This window comes from Palaemon carinicauda, chromosome 10 (assembly GCF_036898095.1).
Source record: "Palaemon carinicauda isolate YSFRI2023 chromosome 10, ASM3689809v2, whole genome shotgun sequence".
Taxonomy (NCBI): Eukaryota; Metazoa; Arthropoda; class Malacostraca; order Decapoda; family Palaemonidae; genus Palaemon; species Palaemon carinicauda.
Window position 1 is genome coordinate 128,221,433 of NC_090734.1, and position 20,996 is coordinate 128,242,428.

Below are 20,996 nucleotides of genomic sequence, written 5' to 3' on the forward strand. Positions count from 1 at the left end.
TTGTACACTATCACACTAACTCCCGCAAAGTATGCTGTACTGTCAATTGATAAAATACACTAAAACCTTGACTGTAGTCATTTCCTCCTTTTGATATAATTACCTAATGATAAGGAAATAGATAGGATTTATTCTCAAATGAGAGAAAATTAGGGTATATTAGTTACATAAGTTAGACAGCTACATGGGAAGAGAACAAATGTATCGAATGAAAAGTAAGACAGAGTAATGCAATCAGGGACAAATGGAACCGTGCAAATGACCTTTAGTATTGTACCATCTACAATCCACTGTCCAAGGTATACTGTGCTGTAAATAGCCCTAGATACAGAACATGCTATGATATATCTTTTTTTCCAAGCATCTCTCAGTAAAGTGTTCCATTACAATTTATCCAATAAGTAATATTTCCATTGATTAATACTAACATAAAGGACAAAGAAACATTTAATACAATTAATACATTGTATGAAATAAAACTGTTACAGATCATTATCTAGTGATTTGATATAAATAAAATAATCATCTCTTTCAAAATATATCTTAATAGTATACCTATAAAATATATAACAACCAACAAGCTATCACTTCAAAATATAACACATAAGATCACTACAGTAATTACCTTAATAAGGATTTTTTTTTTTAAGCTTCGCTTGACTTTCATTACACAAAGAAAATGGTAAACAAAAATGCTACAATGCAGAGCCAATATAACAATTTTTCCCTCTACTCTTAACACTATGATTGCGATGGCATTATCACTGTTAGTAGTATTCAATTTTGACATTAACAGTTTAATTATCTGTTAAATATAACCCATGATATATCAATTCAATAGCTGAAAATAAAGCAAGGCAATACTAATTTCATGAAATAACAATCTATATACATAGTGCAATGACTAGCTTTTAAAGATATTTTCTTTAAAAAGTAGTAATGATGAAAATCAACAAAAGCAATTAGATCAAGACAAAGCTCCTGAGTAATAAAAGAGATGCCATGAAAGATGGCCATACAATATTCAGCCTAATATTGCTATATACCGCAATCTGAATTTGCAAAAATACAATAAGAAAGATATATTTATTCATCTGTATATGTGGTTTACTTTTTATGTCTCAGATTAACACTGGAGTTTCCACACTGAAGATTTGAAATGTACTTTGAGTCTAGATTTTCATAGAATTGCTGTGCACCAAATACTTTAATGGGCTCATTTACGGTAGCTCAAATATTCTGTATATTCTAGAACATAATTAATGAAAGTTATCTAGAAATGGTAACTCACTTTTATAGTACAACTTGCATCCTAACCTTTCATTACATATATGGTTAATCAATGCTTGAAACAACTAAAGCCACAGCTCCAAAGGTTCACATGAAGAAAGACTACTTTTTATTTTCTTCTACACCAAGGGCTGTGGATTCTATAAATCAACATCTGAGCATAAATCAATATATGATGTACAACCTGTACTAATAGAAAATATAATCAACCTTTCAATAAATATTTTTACAACCTCGAAAAACAATCAATATATTTGTTCCAAAATAAAAAATGAAGTTCAAAGAATATTCACTAGGAAACTTCCTACACTTCCAGAGCATAGCTGGAATGAAAAATCACATACTTTTATACAAATATTGATGGAGTGTTGAGTAAAACCTGGACATATCACAGTGCATGAATCTGCTTTAAAAATCAAGATATCTTCAAGATAGAGACTGGAATCTTGCCATGTAAACAGCTATTTTATTATTTGTGCAGTACATAAATTACAGCATATGAAACTTTATGCTAATGTTGGACCATAATCAGGCCAAGCTAATGTAAAATTGCAAAAAAATAACCTTTATTACCTTACAAAACAAATGGTGGATGTACACAATCATAAATGTTCTTAAACAGATTGCCAAAACTTTTTTGTGTAAACACTATACAGCATACCAAACTATAGCTGAGAATACCAGTCATCGTGAAGTTTTAAATAATTATAATTATAACAGTTATAACCTAGTAGTTTTCAAGATCAAAGGAACAACTTGTTCACTGAATAAAAAACCTTACAGCTACATCACAAACAGTGGTTGTGCATGTAAAAAAGCATGAATATTGCTATATCAATTGGAATGAAGCACTGAAAATGTTCCAAGGAATGTTTCAAAATAAGGACAACACTGTACTGTTACATTTTACTTTTTTAAAACTCTTGAATAGATATGAGAAATAAAGTTGAGGGAATTCAAAGGGAATGTGCACTGTAACTTTTAGTTTTAAATATCAAGTCATATATTTAAATTTTTTTCCTGAAAATTCTAAATCCTACTTTATCATATATAATACTGCACAGCACAATCAAATATCTTTTATCAATAAATGTTCTCAAACATTGCACTAGACATCTAAGTCTGCTTTACAGTAGCGATAAGAAAATATGTTTTCCCTTTCATTTTTACCAGCGATATGTGTAAAATTAATGACAACTTTACAACAAAACAATTATAAAAAGAAATTAAATCTAAGATTTTTTTTAGCATGGATTACATAAATAAAACTACTCTTGGGAAAAGAACAAAATATGCTTTGAATTAACATTAAAACTGCAAAGATTTCCTGAGTATCAATATAGGAGGTTGTATGGGTGAATTGAGATTCTCATACAAATAGCATCAGATTCAAAAATACTGTACCAGAGTCTGGGAGATGAAACTAAAAAAAGAATATGCCATTATTAAAAGTAATTTGTTTAAATCTGATATGGCACTTTGAAGTGTCTCTGGGTGAGGTGCATATAGATGAAAAGTTAAAAAATGTGATGCAAAAATATTTTGAGCTCCTTTGCACTGTAATGAAAATGTTATGAATGACTAAGATTTAAACAAACAACCTGAACTGAGATAATTTTGGGATGAAATAGTCAAAATATATTGAGTGTATTTGAATGATGACATGTTTAAATTAATTTCATGCACTGTATAAGCATATTTAAACCATCTAAGGTAGATCTAGATTCAATCAACTCACAACACAGAAATAACTGTAATGATAAACTTCTGCGAACTGAAATATTTGCATGAGATATGGGAGAACAAATGAGTTTACAGTACTACTGTAAATCGGCCATGGACACAAAGGAAGACTTACCACACAAGTGAAATTTAGCAAAATAACAAGTGTATTTCAAGTGTAATGAAAATACACATCCTACATTTCACTTCTATTCCTTGTTCTGGAATTGGACCTGTCAGTTGGTTGAGCTCCAAAATATGCATTTATCTCTTCCAGTGTTTTTCCTTTTGTTTCAGGTACAACACAGACACAGAAGATCAAATTAAGAACACAGATGCCAGAAAAGACCCAGTAAATCCCATAGTCTCCAATCACATTCTGGAAATAAATAAGAAAGGAAGATCTATTACTGGCAAAAGATATCTAATAAACGCTTAGATACAATCAATATTTTGTGTGGGGAATAAAATGAAAGAACTTTAGGTTTTTATATAATACATACAGAACATAAATTTGTCAAAACTGTGCACTACTAGCATCAACTGAACTATCATTATCCATGCACACAGGCATACAGAAGATTAAAATTTAAAATTTTGACATATACAAATTAGAAAGAATCCATCTCAAACATTAGTAGCCGATTTCCACTATGGTTTTACATAGTTCACCAGATAAATATATGAGATTAAATACAAAGCAATAGCTTGTCTGTCATATAATAATGAAATGAAGTTCTGACAAACCATATACAGTACAGTACAGTAGTCATTCGGTAATATAGAATCAACTTATATAAGTACAGCATGTCTATAAACTTATCTGTATTGTAAACTGTCAACAGTAGTCAACTCCATATACTGTACTAACTTTATTCCTTTGACAGTGGTTTTTTTTAATTATGTTTGTTATTCAGCACTATACAACTATTTTAAGTCATGGTTAATGACAATCAGGTTTTAATCCAGTACAGTACTCTTATTTGATAACCTAAATATAGTAATACTCCTCTTAACGTTGGTTTAACATATGTCAGTTCCGAATTTATGTTCTTCATGATCAAGCTTATTAATGTAGGTATCTAGTTTTTATAAAGTGAAAGCAGGTTGTCAGTACTGTACTTTTTTGTGTTTAATACACATATAGGGAACATATATAATAAGATATTTTATGGGGCAAAAATCCAGCTTATGTCACAAATTGACTAAGATAGGTCTTTTGGAACCAATTAACAACATAGGGAGGGGTATTCTATTTTCATCCACGTTTATTTTCTAATTGAACCTTTATGACTTGAGGGAACTTCCTGTTGTCATTCTAATTTATATGAAAATTAAAAAGAATTTTGAATTATATATAAGAAATAAAAATTATATACCCACCTTTACTGGCAAGAAAATTATTGTAACTATAAATGAAAGTGTCCAATTACACAATGTTGTTATGCTGGCTGCTAACTCTTTCACGTCTGAGGCAAATAGCTCACCTGAAAATACAATAAAAACAGGATTTTAATTTGACAAGCATGAAAATTAATGCTGAAAATATTCATCAGTTATATTGTATTGTAAAAAAAAAAAAAGAAGTTCAAGTACATCCATCCTCACATAGGACCAGACACTCAAAGGTCTTAACCAATCAAAAATTGATTCTATAAAATCGTTTTCTATGCCTAGTTTCTTTGATCCTTGTCTACACAATATTTTCAGAAATCTTCAATAAAAATGGGATCTACTGTACTCTACCTATGCTAGTGTAAATTATAAGCACATCTTAATTTCTTACTATGCTCAAGCAATTCCATTTTCTTCCTTTTTTGTTATTTCTTTACACCAAAGCAGAAACTTTTAGTCATTGCTCCAAATTGAGTACATTATGGGTCTGGAAAAATAAAATCCTAACAACTACTACCAAATAATAAAGGTGATAGGAAGTCATTTATTTCTATGAACCTCGCCTGGGATTTATCGGGCTTCCTTCTTGTAGCTAACTGATAGGCCCTGGGTCGAACAACGAATTGTACATTACTGTACGTTAAAAAGTAACCCTACCCTGTATTATTATTATCACTATTATTACTTGCTAAGCTACAACCCTAGTTGGAAAAGCAGGATGCTATAAGCCCAAGGGGTCCAACAAGAAAAATAGCCCAGTGAAGAAAGGAAATATGGAAATAAACTACAAGAGAAGTTTAATAACGATAACAACATTAAAATACATCTTTTATGTATAAACTATAAAAACTTCAAAATAACAAGAGGAAGAGAAACAAGATACAATAGTGTGCCTGAGTGAACCCTCATGCAAGAGATCTCTAACCCAAGACAGTGGAAGACCATGGTACAGAGGCTATGGCACTACCCAAGACTAGAGAACAATGGTTTGATTTTGGAGTGTCCTTCTAGAAGAGCTGCTTATCAAAGCTAAAGAGTCTCTTCTACCCTTACCAAGAGGAAAGTAGCCACTGAACAACTACATTGCCGTAGTTAATCCCTTGAGCTAAGAGGAATTGTTTTGTAATTTCAGTGTTGTCAAGTGTATGAGGAAAGAAGAGAAGGTGTAAAGAATATGCCCGGCTATTCTGTGCATGTGTCGGCAAAGATGAAATGAGCCATAACCAGAGAGAGAGATCCAATGTAGTACTGTTTAGCCAGTCAAAGGACCCAATAACTCTCTAGCAGTAGTATCTCAATGGGTGGCTGATGCCTTGGCCAACCTACTAACTCCAAGAATCAAATATTGTACCAGGATATGAATAATGAGTTGGCCTTAGTTTCACCATTCCCCAGCTCGCATGGGTCATGCGGAGATATACTTCATTGGTTACAAAGAATGGTGCTCTGAAATTTAACTTGTCAACATCTGGTCCAACCAGCTTGTAATGCCTTGGCTGCTGGCCCCCAAGAGAGGGTCAGAAGAATGAAGGAGAAGAGCCAGTTATACTACCTTTTATTCCCAACTAAAGTCAAAACACTACCATAGACGAAATACAATCTGTCCCATGGGGGAGCTGGTCTTGCTACACAGTAGCTTGAGCAGCCAACACAGGTCCAAGCATGAAGATGTAAAGGGACTTAAGGGTACATTCTTGCAGGTAGAAGGCCATGAAGGTTGTCTGCCTTTACAAAACACCAGCCTTTAACACTTGGCCCACTGACAGGTTTCTTTTAAAAATGAAAATAGGGGCAATACCTCTGACTTTGAGAGCCTTGGTCCTGGCTTTCGCCTTGACTCTTGTTACCCCAGGTGTAGGCTATACGGATTGTCTCACACAACAAGAAAGAGACTGTGTTCCATGACATCTTTCTTGGATCTGACAGTGCTAACAGAAAGTCTCCTACACTCAGGCCTGAGGTGTCGGATCCTTTTCATAGGTCATGATCGACCCTTGGTGTAAGGGTATGCTTGTAAACAGACATGCTCCAACATGTAGCACAGAGAGTGTGTGTGGATCCACAGCCAGCTTTGCCATGAAGCAAGTACAGCAACTGCCCATCCCCCCAGGAAACACAAAGTTCTTGTTTCCATTCCATTATTCATAACAACCACACGGATGAAGAAAAAATCAAGTTTGGTTAAGCGCTGCAGTATGTCTGTACGCCATAATGGTTGAAGAAAAAAGTGAATGTTGAGGTGACTGGGAGGGGGTCGGAGCTTCTCGCCCCGCACCCTCTCCAGTTGAATAAATGCTCGTTGTCCATTTCAACGACCAATTCCAGTATGCGTTGAAATAATCTCCCTAATTGAATGACAAAGGTTTTTATGCTGTGTACGGACAAACTCAATTTCTATACAGTATTGCACACTAGATCTTTAACATGGCTACCACAGCACCCAATACTCAGTACTCCTAACTAAGAAAAATATTTTAATTATAAAATAAATTTTTGAATATACTTACCCGGTGAATATATAATAGCTGCAACTCTGTTGCTCGACAGACACATACATAAAAAACTCGCGAGCGATCGCTATGCAGGTTGCGGGTGTGCCCACCAGCGCCAACTGTCGGCCAGATACCACTCTCGGATGTAAACAAAACCTTCAATTTCTTCTCATCCCACTGCGTCTCTATTGGGGAGGAAGGGAGGGTCATTTAATTTATATATTCACCGGGTAAGTATATTCAAAAATTTATTTTATAATTAAAATATCATTTTTAAATATTTAACTTAGCCGGTGAATATATAATAGCTGATTCACACCCAAGGAGGTGGGTAGAGACCAGAGTTAATTATGTTTACAGCGTATAAGCTAAGAGTTTTTTCATTTTGGCAGTTATCAATATAACAAAACCAAAATAAATAGGTACCTGGTGAGGAAGTTGACTTAGACGATTACTCTGCCTTGTAAGTCTGTCTTCCTCACGGAGCCCAGCGATCCTCTTAGGATGCTGACAGACTCCCAGGAGCTGAAGTATCAAGGGCTGCAACCCATACAACAGGACCTCATCAAACCCCTAATCTGGGCGCTCTCAAGAAATGACTTTGACCACCCGCCAAATCAATCAGGATGCGAAAGGCTTCTTAGCCTTCCGAACAACCCATAAAACAATATTAAAAACATTTCAAGAGACAGATTAAAAGGATATTGGAATTAGGGAAGTGTAGTGGTAGAACCCTCACCCACTACTGCACTCGCTGCAACGAATGGACCCAGTGTGTAGCAGTCCTCGTAAAGAGTCTGGACATCTTTTAAGTAAAATGACGCGAACACTGACTTGTTTCTCCAAGAAGTCGCGTCCATAATACTTTGCAGAGATTTATTTTGCTTGAAGGCCACGGAGGTTGCTATATCTCTAACTTCGTGCGTCTTAACCTTAAGCAAACATCGGTCTTTATCATTCAAGTGAGAATGAGCTTCTCGTATTAAAAAAAATCTGATAAAATATGACAAAGAATTCTTTGACATAGGCAATGAAGGTTTCTTAACTGAGCACCATAATGCCTCAGATTTCCCTCGTAATGACTTAGTACGAGCTAAATCAAACTTAAGAGCTCTAACAGGACATAATACTCTTTCCAGTTCGTTGCCTACGATCTCTGATAAGCAAGGAATATCAAAAGATTTAGGCCAAGGACGAGAAGGCAGTTCATTTTTGGCCAGGAAACCAAGTTGAAGTGAACAAGTGGCTTTTTTCTGTAGAAAAGCCGATGTTCTTACTGAAGGCATGAAGTTCACTGACCCTTTTAGCCGAAGCCAAGCACACTAGGAAAAGTGTCTTGAGGGTGAGATCCTTCAGGGAGGCTGAATGTAATGGCTCAAACCTGTTTGACATGAGGAACCTTAGGACCACGTCTAAGTTCCATCCAGGAGTTGCCAAACGCCGTTCCTTAGAGGTCTCGAAAGACTTAAGGAGATCTTGGAGATCTTTATTGTTGGAAAGATCTAAGCCTCTATGTCGAAAGACCGAAGCCAACATGCTCCTGTAGCCCTTAATCGTGGGAGCTGAAAGGGAGCGAACCTTTCTCAGATGTAAAAGAAAATCTGCGATTTGGGCTACAGAGGTACTGGACGAGGACACAGATGCTGACTTGCACCAGTCTCGAAAGACTTCCCACTTCGACTGGTATACTCTAATGGTAGAAGCTCTCCTAGCTCTTGCAATCGCACTGACTGCCTCCTTCGAAAAACCTCTAGCTCTTGAGAGTCTTTCGATAGTGTGAAGGAAGTCAGACGAAGAGCGGGGAGGCTTTGATGGGCATTCTTTACGTGGGGCTGACGTAACAGATCTACCCTTAGAGGAAGACTTCTTGGAAAGTCTACCAGCCATTGAAGTACCTCGGTGAACCACTCTCTCGCGGGCCAGAGGGTAGCAACCAACGTCAACCTTGTCTCTCCGTGAGAGGCGAACTTCTGCAGTACCTTGTTGACTATCTTGAATGGTGGGAATGCATATACAGTGAACCCTCGCTACTTCGCGGTTCGACAATCGCGCGGATTCACCACTTCGCGGGGTTTTCCCATAACCCATATATATATACATATCGCGGATTTTCCGGAAAATTCGAAAATACCGCGAAATCTGAAGACAACCAAATACGATATTTTGTTACCTGTAATTCCATTAATAATGTAATTAGTAATATCTGCTCTTACTGATTGTTCATTGCATTACATATGATATATAATTCAGCACAGAAAGAAATAAAACACGAAAAGAGAATGTGATCATACGATAATTCAGTACGTAGTAAAATTAAATCGAACATGAAACGCAAATCAGATGCAGTCATACCATATTAGAATGGTGTGTACTGTAATGGATGTGCTTCTTTTCCATGAATCTTTTGTATGTATACGTACGTAGTACAGTACTGCATCCAATAATATTCTTTGTTGCAAAAATCACATTTCGAATACTGTAAGCGTACGAGAGAGAGAGAGAGAGAGAGAGAGAGAGAGAGAGAGAGAGAGAGAGAGAGAGAGAGAGAGAGAGAGGCGTAAAATAGCGTACGTAAATTTTTATTATTATTGTTATTATTATTATTATTGTTGTTGTTGTTAATAAAATTATTATTGTTATTATTATTATCATTATTATTATTATTATTACTGTACAGTATTATTATCATTATTTATTATTATTACGGTATTGTACTTAATCTACGTACGTTCATTATGCGCGGGGCATCTTCTATGAGTAACCAACGCATCATAGTACTGTAAGACGGGTTGTGATTGGTTCAAGCGCTGATAGATGACGAATCAAAACTCAAGTTTTGTTATCTAGCCTGTGATTGGTGTTTTGCCCGCATCTTCTACCCGCAGCATCAAAGTTCTCGCGGGGCTGGATCGTTCACTTTCTCTTTCCGCGTATCGCTGAGTAGACGTTCTTAAGTTTGTGAAGTTTAATCTGTGCTGTGTGCGACTGTTTTAAGTTTAACTTTTTGTTGAACTTTCTGTTAAATCCTACTGTACAATGCCTCCCAAGCGTTCTGCTTCTAGTAAGGCTGGTAGTGAGCCTAAACGCCACCGAAGGATGATGACGATAGCTGAGAAGGTTACGCTTCTCGACATGTTAAAAGATGGTAGAAGTTACGCGGCCGCCGGCCGCCATTTTGGCATCAACGAATCCACCGTTCGCTATATCAAAAAGGACGAGGCGAACATTAGAAAGACTGCTGCAATCACCTTTAGCAGATCAGCGAAGCGAGTCGTTACAACGCGTAATAAAACGATCGTACGCATGGAAGGTGCTTTAGCTGTGTGGATTGCCGACTGCCGGAAGAAGAACATAGCGTTGGATACGAACACCATCCAAACAAAGGCTTTGAGCTTATATGAGAATTTTGCTGCAAAGGAACCTAAAGACGACGACGGCAACCATGCTGAAGATGATGATGATGCAGATGATCCTCAACCAGGGACATCCACTGATTCCCAGCCTCAGAAACGTTTTTCCGCAAGCAAAGGATGGTTCGCGAAGTTTCAGAAACGCTTCGCCCTGAAAAGCGTTTCCCTGCATGGGGAGTCTGCTTCCGCTGACACTGCCGCTGCTGAAACTTACGTGAACCAGACTTTCAAGAACATTATCGCTGAAGGTGGATACAAGCCGGAACAAGTCTTTAATATGGATGAAACCGGCTTGTTTTGGAAGAGAATGCCGTCGCGAACTTTCCTGTTCAAAGAGGAAGCCAAAGCCTCTGGCTTTAAGGCATTCAAGGATCGCGTTACCCTCGTGATGTGTGGCAATGCTGCTGGATTTTTGTTAAAGCCGGGGCTTATTTATAAGTCGAAAAATCCTCGCGCTTTGAAAAATAAAAATAAGAATCTCCTTCCCGTGTACTGGATGCATAATCAAAAAGCATGGATTACGAAGATGCTGACCTCCAACTGGTTCCACCAGTGTTTCATCCCGCAAGTCCATGAATATCTCTTAGAGAAGGGCTTGCCATTCAAGATCCTTCTCCTTATGGATAACGCTGGTGGACACGCAACTGACCTGTCGCGTGAGGGCGTTCAGGTCGAGTTCCTGCCACCCAACACCACGTCATTAATTCAACCGATGGACCAGGGGGTTATCAGGGCGTTCGAGGCCCTCTACACGAAGAATACCTTGGCGGACCTCGTTGCGTGTGTGGATGCTGCCCAAGATGACGAGGATGAAGATTTCAACTTGAAGGCGTACTGGCGGCAGTACACCATAGCCACGTGCCTGCAGAATATTCAAAAGGCACTTCAAGAGATGAAACCTGCAACCGTGAATGCGAGCTGGAAGAAGCTGTGGCCCGATATTGTTTACGACGACAAGGGATTTACTCCGTCGAAAATCCAACACTCTGCAATACGGAAATCTGTGCAGTTGGCTGCCATAATTGGAGGTGACGGGTTTGGCGACATGACGACTGAAGACGTCGACGAGTTGTTGGACTGCCATTCCCAGCCCCTAACTGACGCAGACCTCGAAGACCTGACGAAATCGGCAAGTGAGGAAGAGAGTGAGGGTACCCAGGAAGAGACCCAAGAAAATGTCGAAGAAACGGGCTTAACATTAGAACGGCTTGCCAAGTTCTGCAACCATATGAAGGAGGCGAAAGAAATGTTACAAGAGTGGGACGAGGATATGGTTCGCTCGATGCAATTCTGCAACAAGATCGATGAAGACATGACTCCCTACAAAATGCTCTTGGATCGAAAAAAGAAGCAGCGGCAACAACTTCCGATCACAATGTTCTTCCAGCCTTGCAAAAAAGAGCCAGTTCCTCCTGCTAGTATGCCTTCGGAAGAAATTGAAGAAGTTTCCCAGGAAGAAGTTGAAGAGGTGTCCCAGGAAAAGACACCTCCGTCTGAAGAGACGTAAAATACTATCATTGACTGCACAGTAGAACACATCATCAGCTTCATCATCATCATTTCTACTGTGCAGCAAATTCATCGCCATCACCATTCAAGTTTTTCTTCAACTTCTTTCGTGGTGAGTACAGTAACAATCTTTATTTTTTACTTTAACCTGTTTTATAGTTTAGTAATGTACGTACTGTATGCATTAAGTTAAAGGGAAGGTTTTAAAAGTCTACATGTTGTAACCTATCATATTTTTTTTGTTTAAAATTTACATTTACGTACGTAAAACAATCTCTCTCTCTCTCTCTCTCTCTCTCTCTCTCTCAAATTGTTTTCCTGCTTTGCTACGTACAAGTACTGTATAATTTATATTTGTAAGGTAACATATTTTGTAAATGCTTTTACTGTAAATACTGTATGTACTGTATCATTATTTATCACTATCATCATGCGCGTTAAATGCCTTGTTTGTTCTGAGCGTGGCTGTTTACTGAGCGTACACGCCGTCGTTTCAGGCGGCGTCATAAAGAAAAAGATTTCATTTGGAAGTCCTAAGAAAAATACGTAAACTAAAACATTGGTAATAAAAAAATCAACATACAGTACTGTATAATCAATATAATCGATGCAAAAACTAACCTATACATATATGTGTACACTAAATGAGTTTGTTTCTTCATTATGATCAGAGATGAACGTAAACAAAACATTGGTTGCCATTTTTTATCGTGCTTTTTAGGTGTTTAGGAAACGCATGATATAAAATCGCCTTTAATATTTGTGCCTGTTTTAGTTTAGGGTGCTGTAGTACATGCATTAAGTGTTCTGTACATTAAAGGGTGGTTTGTTAACAGTACTACGTACAAGGGAAGGTTTTAAAAGTCCGAATATACATGTTAAATAAATAGGTAAATATGCTGTCACTACTTCGCGGATTTTCACCTATCGCGCCCGCGTCTGGAACCTATCTACCGCGATAAACGAGGGTTCACTGTAAGTCCATAAAAGACCAATCCAGTAGAAACGCGTCTATGTAGATTGCTTCTGTATCTAGGACTGGAGAGCAAAAGATTGGTAACCTTTTGGTCAACGAGGAGGCAAAGAGGTCTATGGTTGGATGACCCCAAGAAGCCCAAAGACTCTTGCCCACGTCCTTGTGGAGGGTCCATTCCGTGGGTATCACCTGATCCCTCCGACTGAGACAGTCTGCCAAGACGTTCAAGTCCCCCTGGATGAATCTCGTCAACAGGGAGATGCCTCGAATTCTAGACCATAAGAGAAGGTCTCTTGCGATCTCGAGCAGCGTGAAGGAGTGTGTGCCTCCTTGCTTGGAGATGTACGCCAAAGTTGTGGTGTTGTCTGAGTTGACCTCTACCACTTAGTTTCGAAGACGCTTCCTAATATCATCAAGGCCAAGTGGACTGCTAATAGCTCCTTGCCGTTGATGTGCATGCTCTTCTGACTTGAGGTCCACAGACCAGCGCATTCCCGACCGTCCAGGGTCGCACCCAACCCAAACCCGACGCGTCTGAGGACAACACGTGGTTTGGGTTCTTGACTGCTAGGGATAGTCCCTCTCTCAGACTGATATTGCTGTCCCACCATTTCAGGCATGCCTTTATTGGTTCGGAGACTGGGAATGATACCGTCTCTAATGTCTTGTCCTAGTTCCAGTGAGAGGCTAGATGGAACCGGAGAGGCAGAAGGGGTAGTCTCCCTAGTGAGACAAACTGCTCCAGGGATGAGAGAGTCCCTACGAGACTGTTCCAACTCCTGACTGAATAAACGTTTTCTTTTCAGCATTAGTTGGACTTCGAGCAGGGCTTGACTGCGAATCTCCATCCCCAAAAATAGAATAATCTGGGATGGGATCAGTTGGGACTTTTAGGTTGACCACAAGTCCCAACTCCCTGGCCAGACTCAACGTCCAATGTAGATCCTGCAGACAGTGAAGGCTGGACGATGCTCTGAGAAGCCAGTCGTCCAAGTACAGGGAGGCTCGGATCCCCGATAGCTCGAAACTGGTACCCCACATTCCTGTAAACAAACCTCAGAAACGGTTGGGAATCCGGGTGTATAGGAATGTGGAAGTATGCCTCCTGAAGGTCGAGAGAGACCATCCAGTCGCCTTCCATAAATGCTGTCAAGACAGCCTGGAAGACTTCATCGTGAAGTTTGTCTTGACAATGAACACATTGATCGCACTTGCCTCTTACGTACTCCTGCAGTGAACATGGCTGCCAAATCATGGAGCCATCCCTGAGGGACTTGTTCCTGCAGAGAACGTGGCTGTCAGATCATTGGAGCCATCCCTGAAAGCCTTGTTTATGCATGACATAATTGTACAGCAAAACTTCAAAGGCTCGAAAACAGCTGTGAAGTTGACCTGTCAAAACAAGTCAACTCCGATTGTTAGCGAACGTCCTGAACGTCAACAGGAGCATCAGCAAGTGGCCTAACGTCCAAATGTGGCTGAAAATCCACACGAGACCGCATCGAGTGTGGTTCTAAACAACCTGACTGACGTGACTTAGCTACGCCAACGTCAACAGGACGCACAAAGGAACGTTAGGGTGGCTGAAAGCCAGGATCTCGATGAGATAAACGGCTAGGCTCAACGGACTTATCGGCAGAATAGTCTTCCATAAGGGAGGCAAGCTTATTCTGCATGTCTTGCCGTACAACCCATTTAGGATCAACGGAAATGGTTGCGGTAAGAGACGAGGGTAACGTCTGTGACCGCAAAACCTTGCCAACAAAAAGACTCTCGGAGTCTGTGTTACGCTTTTGTTAGGTGGCGAGCAGTCTTCCGATGACTGCATAGGGTCAGAGCTGTCCTAATGGCTACAACCAGGATGCTGGACCTGTCCTGAAAGAACTGACTTTCGCTTAAGGGCCTCGAAACCTTGTTTCAGGTTTCTCATGCGAAAAGCCTTCGGATGACGAGGAGAAAATCGTCTCTCTCGCCTTATGGTAGGGGTGATCTTGGTAAGATACACCCGATACCATAGAGGGAACGTCTGTTCGCTGATCAAGGCCTCTCGAACCCATAAGTCGTACGACATTACTTCTCCCCTGGGCTTGGGAGCTTGCAAGAGGTCCCGGACTAGGCGAACGACAGGCACGAACAGACGGACCCTCGGTCGCAACACTGATAACACTTTGCGCAATATCACTCTATCACTACGATTTTCTGTTTTGCACTTATTTCACTGAAATCGAAACTTTTACTGATTTCTACCTGAAGCACGCAATTCTACCCTCATCAAGAGGTAGTAATTGCGAAATCAGTCGTATAATGCAAGCACATTAATACCAGCAAAAAACAGTAAACATATTTTAAGATAAAAAATTCAGTGGCTGGGGAAGAGACTAAACACTAGTTCATTCAAAACTACGTTTTCAATCTCTCACCGTACATTGCCTGGGGACGAGAATAAAAAACTAAAAAAGTTTTATCCTTTCTCCCCGTACAGAGACTAGGGACGAGAGTAACTCGAGAACAACGTTACCCGCTTGAACGGAACGTTTTCTCTCCTCTCTCTCCCTCCGTCTCTATCTTTCTCTCTCTCTCTCTCTTGATTTCGCACCTAAGAGAAGAGCCCACTTACGTTTCGTCAAAAAAACATGTTATTTGACCAAAGGAAAAAACTGAAAGGTTTTTCAATTAAAAAGTTCCTTTAAAATAAAATTTAAAACATTTAAGCTCTGAAAGAAGAATGAACAAAACGTCAGAATCGATTTACTCTTTCTGCAAAGTGAAACCGTGATACTCTCTCTCTCTATCGTAACGATAGAGCGCAAACTGCGTAGCATAAATAAACTAAACGTTAGTTCATCTTTGAAACAGTACGAAGACTATTCAAAGAAAATCTTTCATAAAATATCTATTAAAAAATATTCATTTAAAAAGTTTTAAATCATTAGCTCTTTAAAAGCTATTTACGATTAAAAGGGCTCAACGTTGTTTAACTTCGGTTTCCAAGTTAGGACCGCCTACTCTCAGGAAAGGTCGCATATAAACAAATCATAAAAATTTATTTTTATGTTTATTATAAATGGAAAGTTAATCGAAGAGGCCTAATAAAGGCGGTGATATAAAATATATAGAGGAAAATCTCTAATTAATTTATAACGTGATAAGATAATTGCTAAAAGCCTAAACACACTTCCGTCTAAGGGAAGGGTCGGCCATTTAAAAGTCAAAGAAAGTCCATACTCTCTTTGTCATCAAAAATTAAATCTATCCAAAAACGAGTTCAAGGATTTATTTGAAGAAAAACACCTGTACTGCGAAAGCTCAAACCAAATTAAAGTACTTCACCAAATATGATGGGAAAAACTCCAGGTTCAACAGCGAGTAAAAGTACGTCTTGTCGACACGTCGACAGAGAAGAAATTGAAGGTTTTGTTTACATCCGAGAGTGGTATCTGGCCGACAGTTGGCGCTGGTGGGCACACCCGCAACCTGCATAGCGATCGCTCGCGAGTTTTTTATGTATGTGTCTGTCGAGCAACAGAGTTGCAGCTATTATATATTCACCGGCTAAGTTAAATATTTAAAATTATACTGCAATGCTAAAATAAAACATTCTACAAATTTAAGGTGACCAACAAAATAAATCACTCGCCAATACACAATTTCAATACTTCTTATACAAAATCATTACCCACAACTACTACCCTACCCACGGCCAAGAATCTCTTATAAAAAAACAGGCTTCATTTAAATAGTGCTTGGTAAAATTGAATTCGGTATGTTACTTAGCTGCTGACAAAAGTTGTTTTAAAGAAAGACCTATACAGAAATTAAAGGAAGCAGTAACATTTGTAATATCACATACTTCTCGTAACATAAATCTGATCCTTAAAGTCCCTCATCTGACCTGAATCCAATTCTATGTGAGTTTGTCACTAAACCCTTAATACAAAAAGACATATCATTCTTGGAGCGAGGACGCCCTGGAATCTTAATGGTGAATAATAAATTACAAGCCTTTTCCCTAATGTTTTCAGCTTTGTCAAAATAAAACAGAATTGCTTTAATCTGGAATATAAACCTATCTTCTGACATACAATTCACCTTTTACTCCAATGAAGGAATTTAGAAATATTTCAAAAGTCTTTTCACCTTAAAACCATTCTTAGCCTAAAACGTAGGGAAAAGACAAAATTATCTTATCAACACCAAAGCCTACATTATTAGAAATAGCAACTCACTACTAAATACATTTAGCTGAAGCAAATGTTATCAGAAAAATGGTCTTAACCCTTTTACCCCCAGGCTATTTGGAAATTTCCAACCCTTAACCCCCAAGGGTTATTTTTTATTCAAGCACATTTTCCAGTATATATTTTTCAAATTGCTCTAACAGGTCAGGTTGGTCTCATTCTCTTGGAAAATGCCTGAATTTTCTCAAAAAATTATCAAAAAAAAAAAAAAAAATTGTAAATAGCATTTTTTTTTGCAGGGACGTACCGGTACGTCCATGGGGGTAAAGGGATGTGTTTTGTGAAACGTACCAGTACGTCCTTTGGGGGTAAAAGGGTTAAAAGAAAGACCTTCCAAAGGTTCAAAATGAGGACTCTAAATTTCAATAAACAAACCTGACAACCGAAGGTTTCTCAATGAAAAGGATTTCGGCAAATCTACAATAAATCCAACCCAAAATTCCTGAGAATGGTATAAGCATGGCATGGACCTTTTTATTTTTAACGATTTCCTGGAGTTCTTACTGCTTTGGTTTATGCAAACTCTTTCTTAGATGCATTTGTCTTTTCTTATTTCTTAACTATACATACATATTCCAAAACTCTTGAGTATTTACACATAAATTTATATCCCCACATTTCCTTGCACGAAAATTGAATGGGATCGTAAGTTTCACAAATACATGTTCTTTTCCTTTAACTTGTTTTAAATCTTTATTTATTTAACATATAGGATAAAAGAATTATAATGAACAATATACTGCACTATATTACCAATACTTTGGCTATACTTACCCAACATAAGCCAAGGAACAGGTCCATACCCATATGAAAAGGCAAGAATGAACATTATGAGGGCCACAAGAGGAAGCCATCCCAAAGTCTCAACGGCCCAACTTTCATCTACCATCTTCTCATAAAAGAACTCCCCTAGTACAACTGCAAACAGAATAGAGTAGTCAATTATCACATATTAAGTTTCATTTAAGAAATAGCATCTCACATATCTTAAACCACATTCAGTAATTGTCAATATGAAATTAATTTGAAATATAAATAAAAAAAATAAAGCAAATCATATACTTTAAATACTGTACAATACCTTTTGAAAGTAAAATAATTTCACAAGTATACATGCCACTTATGTTCTCAAACAACATGCAATTTTACCATTAATAGTGTTCTTGTCTTCTGTATTAAACCTAGTTATTGACCATGGAAAAGTAAAAAAAAAATCCATATTGATACACATGAGAAAATTGAATTGAAAGATAAATGACTTGGTCTATTCTACTAATATTTTTTGAGTGAAATCTGATACATTAAAAATATAAAACTTGTTGCCAATTATATATAGTAAGACATCATATGTGCTAATATAATGTAATGAGTTTGAAACAACAAATAAAGTTAAATGCAGATTACTAAAATTGACCCCAGGCCAGCTCTCCACCCAGGTGAGTACTCAGAAGGACCAGGCAATGGCTTTGCACCAACAGACTTTGGCTTTATAAATGTTATATTGCACTCTAAAGTTTAGGTGAGTGCAATAAATGACATTGTACTATTGTCTACTACCTACAGTCTACAAAAGTTCATATTTTTCTAAAACATTATTACTTTACAGAAAAAAACACTGGAGCTTCAATAACCAATTGAAGTTAATGTAATAAGAAATGATAACTCTCAAAGGGAGATTGTACATAACAGAAATGATTATAGTTCAATATCAAAATAAGATATTAAAAGTACAGTAAAAAGTTTTAAAGGCCACTCACAAATGACAGAGGAAATAACCTGGCTAGCAGGAAATGCTCTAGAGACTGGCCATATATACCGTACATATGATCAGTGGGCAAGCCCCTCTTCACCTAAGCTAGGACCAGGGAGGGCAAGGCAAAGGCTAATGATGACTCAGCAGGTATGCCTATAAGCTCTTCAAAACCCTAATCCTTCGTTCACAAGGATGATGAGGTTGAAGACACTACAAGGATACATCGAGCTTAAGCGTGACTCAAACGCCAGTACGGCAGAATGCCAGACAGGGATGTTTCCTATAGGCCACTACAACTAACTGTGGTTAGTTTCAACTAAGAAACAATCAAATAAAAAATCATATAGAGCTAAAATTGGGACCAGGGAGACCATTCAGCACTATTGTGCAACATATCCAACTAAAAATTTATACGCACCTAATGAAAGAGCCATGACAGACGATGATGCAACTAACAGCAGCTTGCGTCCAGCTTTGTCCATGACGATGACAGCAAATAAAGTGGCTAGTACTTGCACAACACTAATTATGATGGAGCTGTAAGCAGCTTTAAGGGATGATCCAGCATCCTGTCAAATCCAAAGTAATGTGAGTTAACTTTAAAAAACTTTAATGCATCTGAAAATCATCAGAAAAGTTTGACCTTTTAATTATCTAGTAAATAAATATAATTACTGTATATGAAGCTTCCAAAACTGATGCTTTGCTTAGAGAAATGCTACCAAAAGTTAAAGAATTCATTAGTGTATGTAAATATTAACTTAAAAGTAAATTCTTACATGAAACAATGTTTCAATACAAAGTCAAACCAAACATAAGTCATAAGTTAAGACAAAGATTTTACAATAATATTCAAACATAGAAATACACTAGTAAACTTAATATATTGGAATAAATACAGTACAGACTATTTTTCATTTAAAGAAACTTTTTTTTAAAGTTTGTTCTATCATACAACACTATCTTTTCATAAAAACAAGATTAAATCATTCTTAAAAACCCACCACTAATATACAAACATATCTTTGGTCATCCAATGCCCCAAAAATCAACTCTTCATCTTACAGACAAGAGATCAGTACAGTAGTAACACGGCATATCACTGCAACTCCATACACAAATTTCTTACAAAATCACTTAATGTACTCTGGACAATAGGCTATAAAACTTGTGGCGCTATAAGTAAGGAAAAATGATATTTTAATTATAAAATAAATTTTTGAATATACTTACCCGGTGAATATATAATAGCTGAGCCTCCGGCGGCTCGACAGAAAAACACACAAAAACTCGCGAGCGATCGCTATGAAGGTTGCGGGTGTGCCCACTAGCGCCAACTATCGGCCAGATACCGCATATACATGTAAACAGACCCAATTTTTCTCATCCCGCTGGGTCTCTATCGGGGAGGAAGGGGGGGCCTTTAATTTATATATTCACCGGGTAAGTATATTCAAAAATTTATTTTATAATTAAAATATCATTTTTAAATATTTAACTTAGCCGGTGAATATATAATAGCTGATTCACACCCATGGTGGTGGGTAGAGACCAGAGTTAATTAAGTTTACAGCGTATATGCTTAGAGTTTTTGACAGTTATATCATAACAAAACCCAAATATATAAAGGTACCTGGTAAGGAAGTTGACTTAGACGATTACTCTGCCTTATTAGTCTGTCTTCCTCACGAAGCCCAGCGATCCTCTTAGGATGCTGAAAGACTCCCAGGAGCTGAAGTATTAAGGGCTGCAACCCATACAACAGGACCTCATCAAACCCCTAATCTGGGCGCTCTCAAGAAATGACATTTGACCACCCGCCAAATCAAAAAAGGCTGCGAAAGGCTTCTTAGCCTTCCGTACAACCCAATTAAAAAACATTTCAAGAGCAGATTAAAAGGATATTGGAATTAAGGGAATGTAGTGGTAGAACCCTTACCCACTACTGCATTCGCTGTAACGAATGGACCCAGTGTGTAGCAGTCCTCGTAAAGAGTCTGGACATCTTTTAAGTAAAATGACGCGAATACCGATTTGCTTCTCCAAACGGTCGCGTCCATAATACTTTGCAGAGATTTATTTTGCTTAAAGGTCACGGAAGTTGCTATAGCTCTTATTTCGTGCGTCTTAACCTTAAGCAAGCATCGGTCTTTTTCATTCAAGTGAGAATGAGCCTCTCGTATTAAAAGTCTGATAAAATATGACAAAGCA

The 20,996-nt window shown here is 38.0% G+C and overlaps 1 protein-coding gene across 6 annotated transcripts in view; it reads right to left on the bottom strand.

The window, feature by feature from the left end:
- Positions 1–431: 431 nt before the first annotated feature.
- The window catches only part of LOC137648742 (facilitated trehalose transporter Tret1-like), a 65,163-nt gene continuing 44,598 nt past the window's right edge, over positions 432–20,996 (bottom strand). For all 6 annotated transcript variants that reach the window (XM_068381821.1, XM_068381824.1, XM_068381819.1 and 3 more), the window contains exons 6-9: positions 19,204–19,354; positions 17,807–17,950; positions 4,396–4,499; positions 432–3,391 (exon numbers count right to left, since the gene is read on the bottom strand). In XM_068381821.1, coding sequence (XP_068237922.1) covers positions 3,209–3,391; positions 4,396–4,499; positions 17,807–17,950; positions 19,204–19,354 — 582 coding nt within the window. In that variant the 3' untranslated portion in view covers positions 432–3,208. The remainder of the gene's footprint in view (positions 3,392–4,395; positions 4,500–17,806; positions 17,951–19,203; positions 19,355–20,996) is intronic.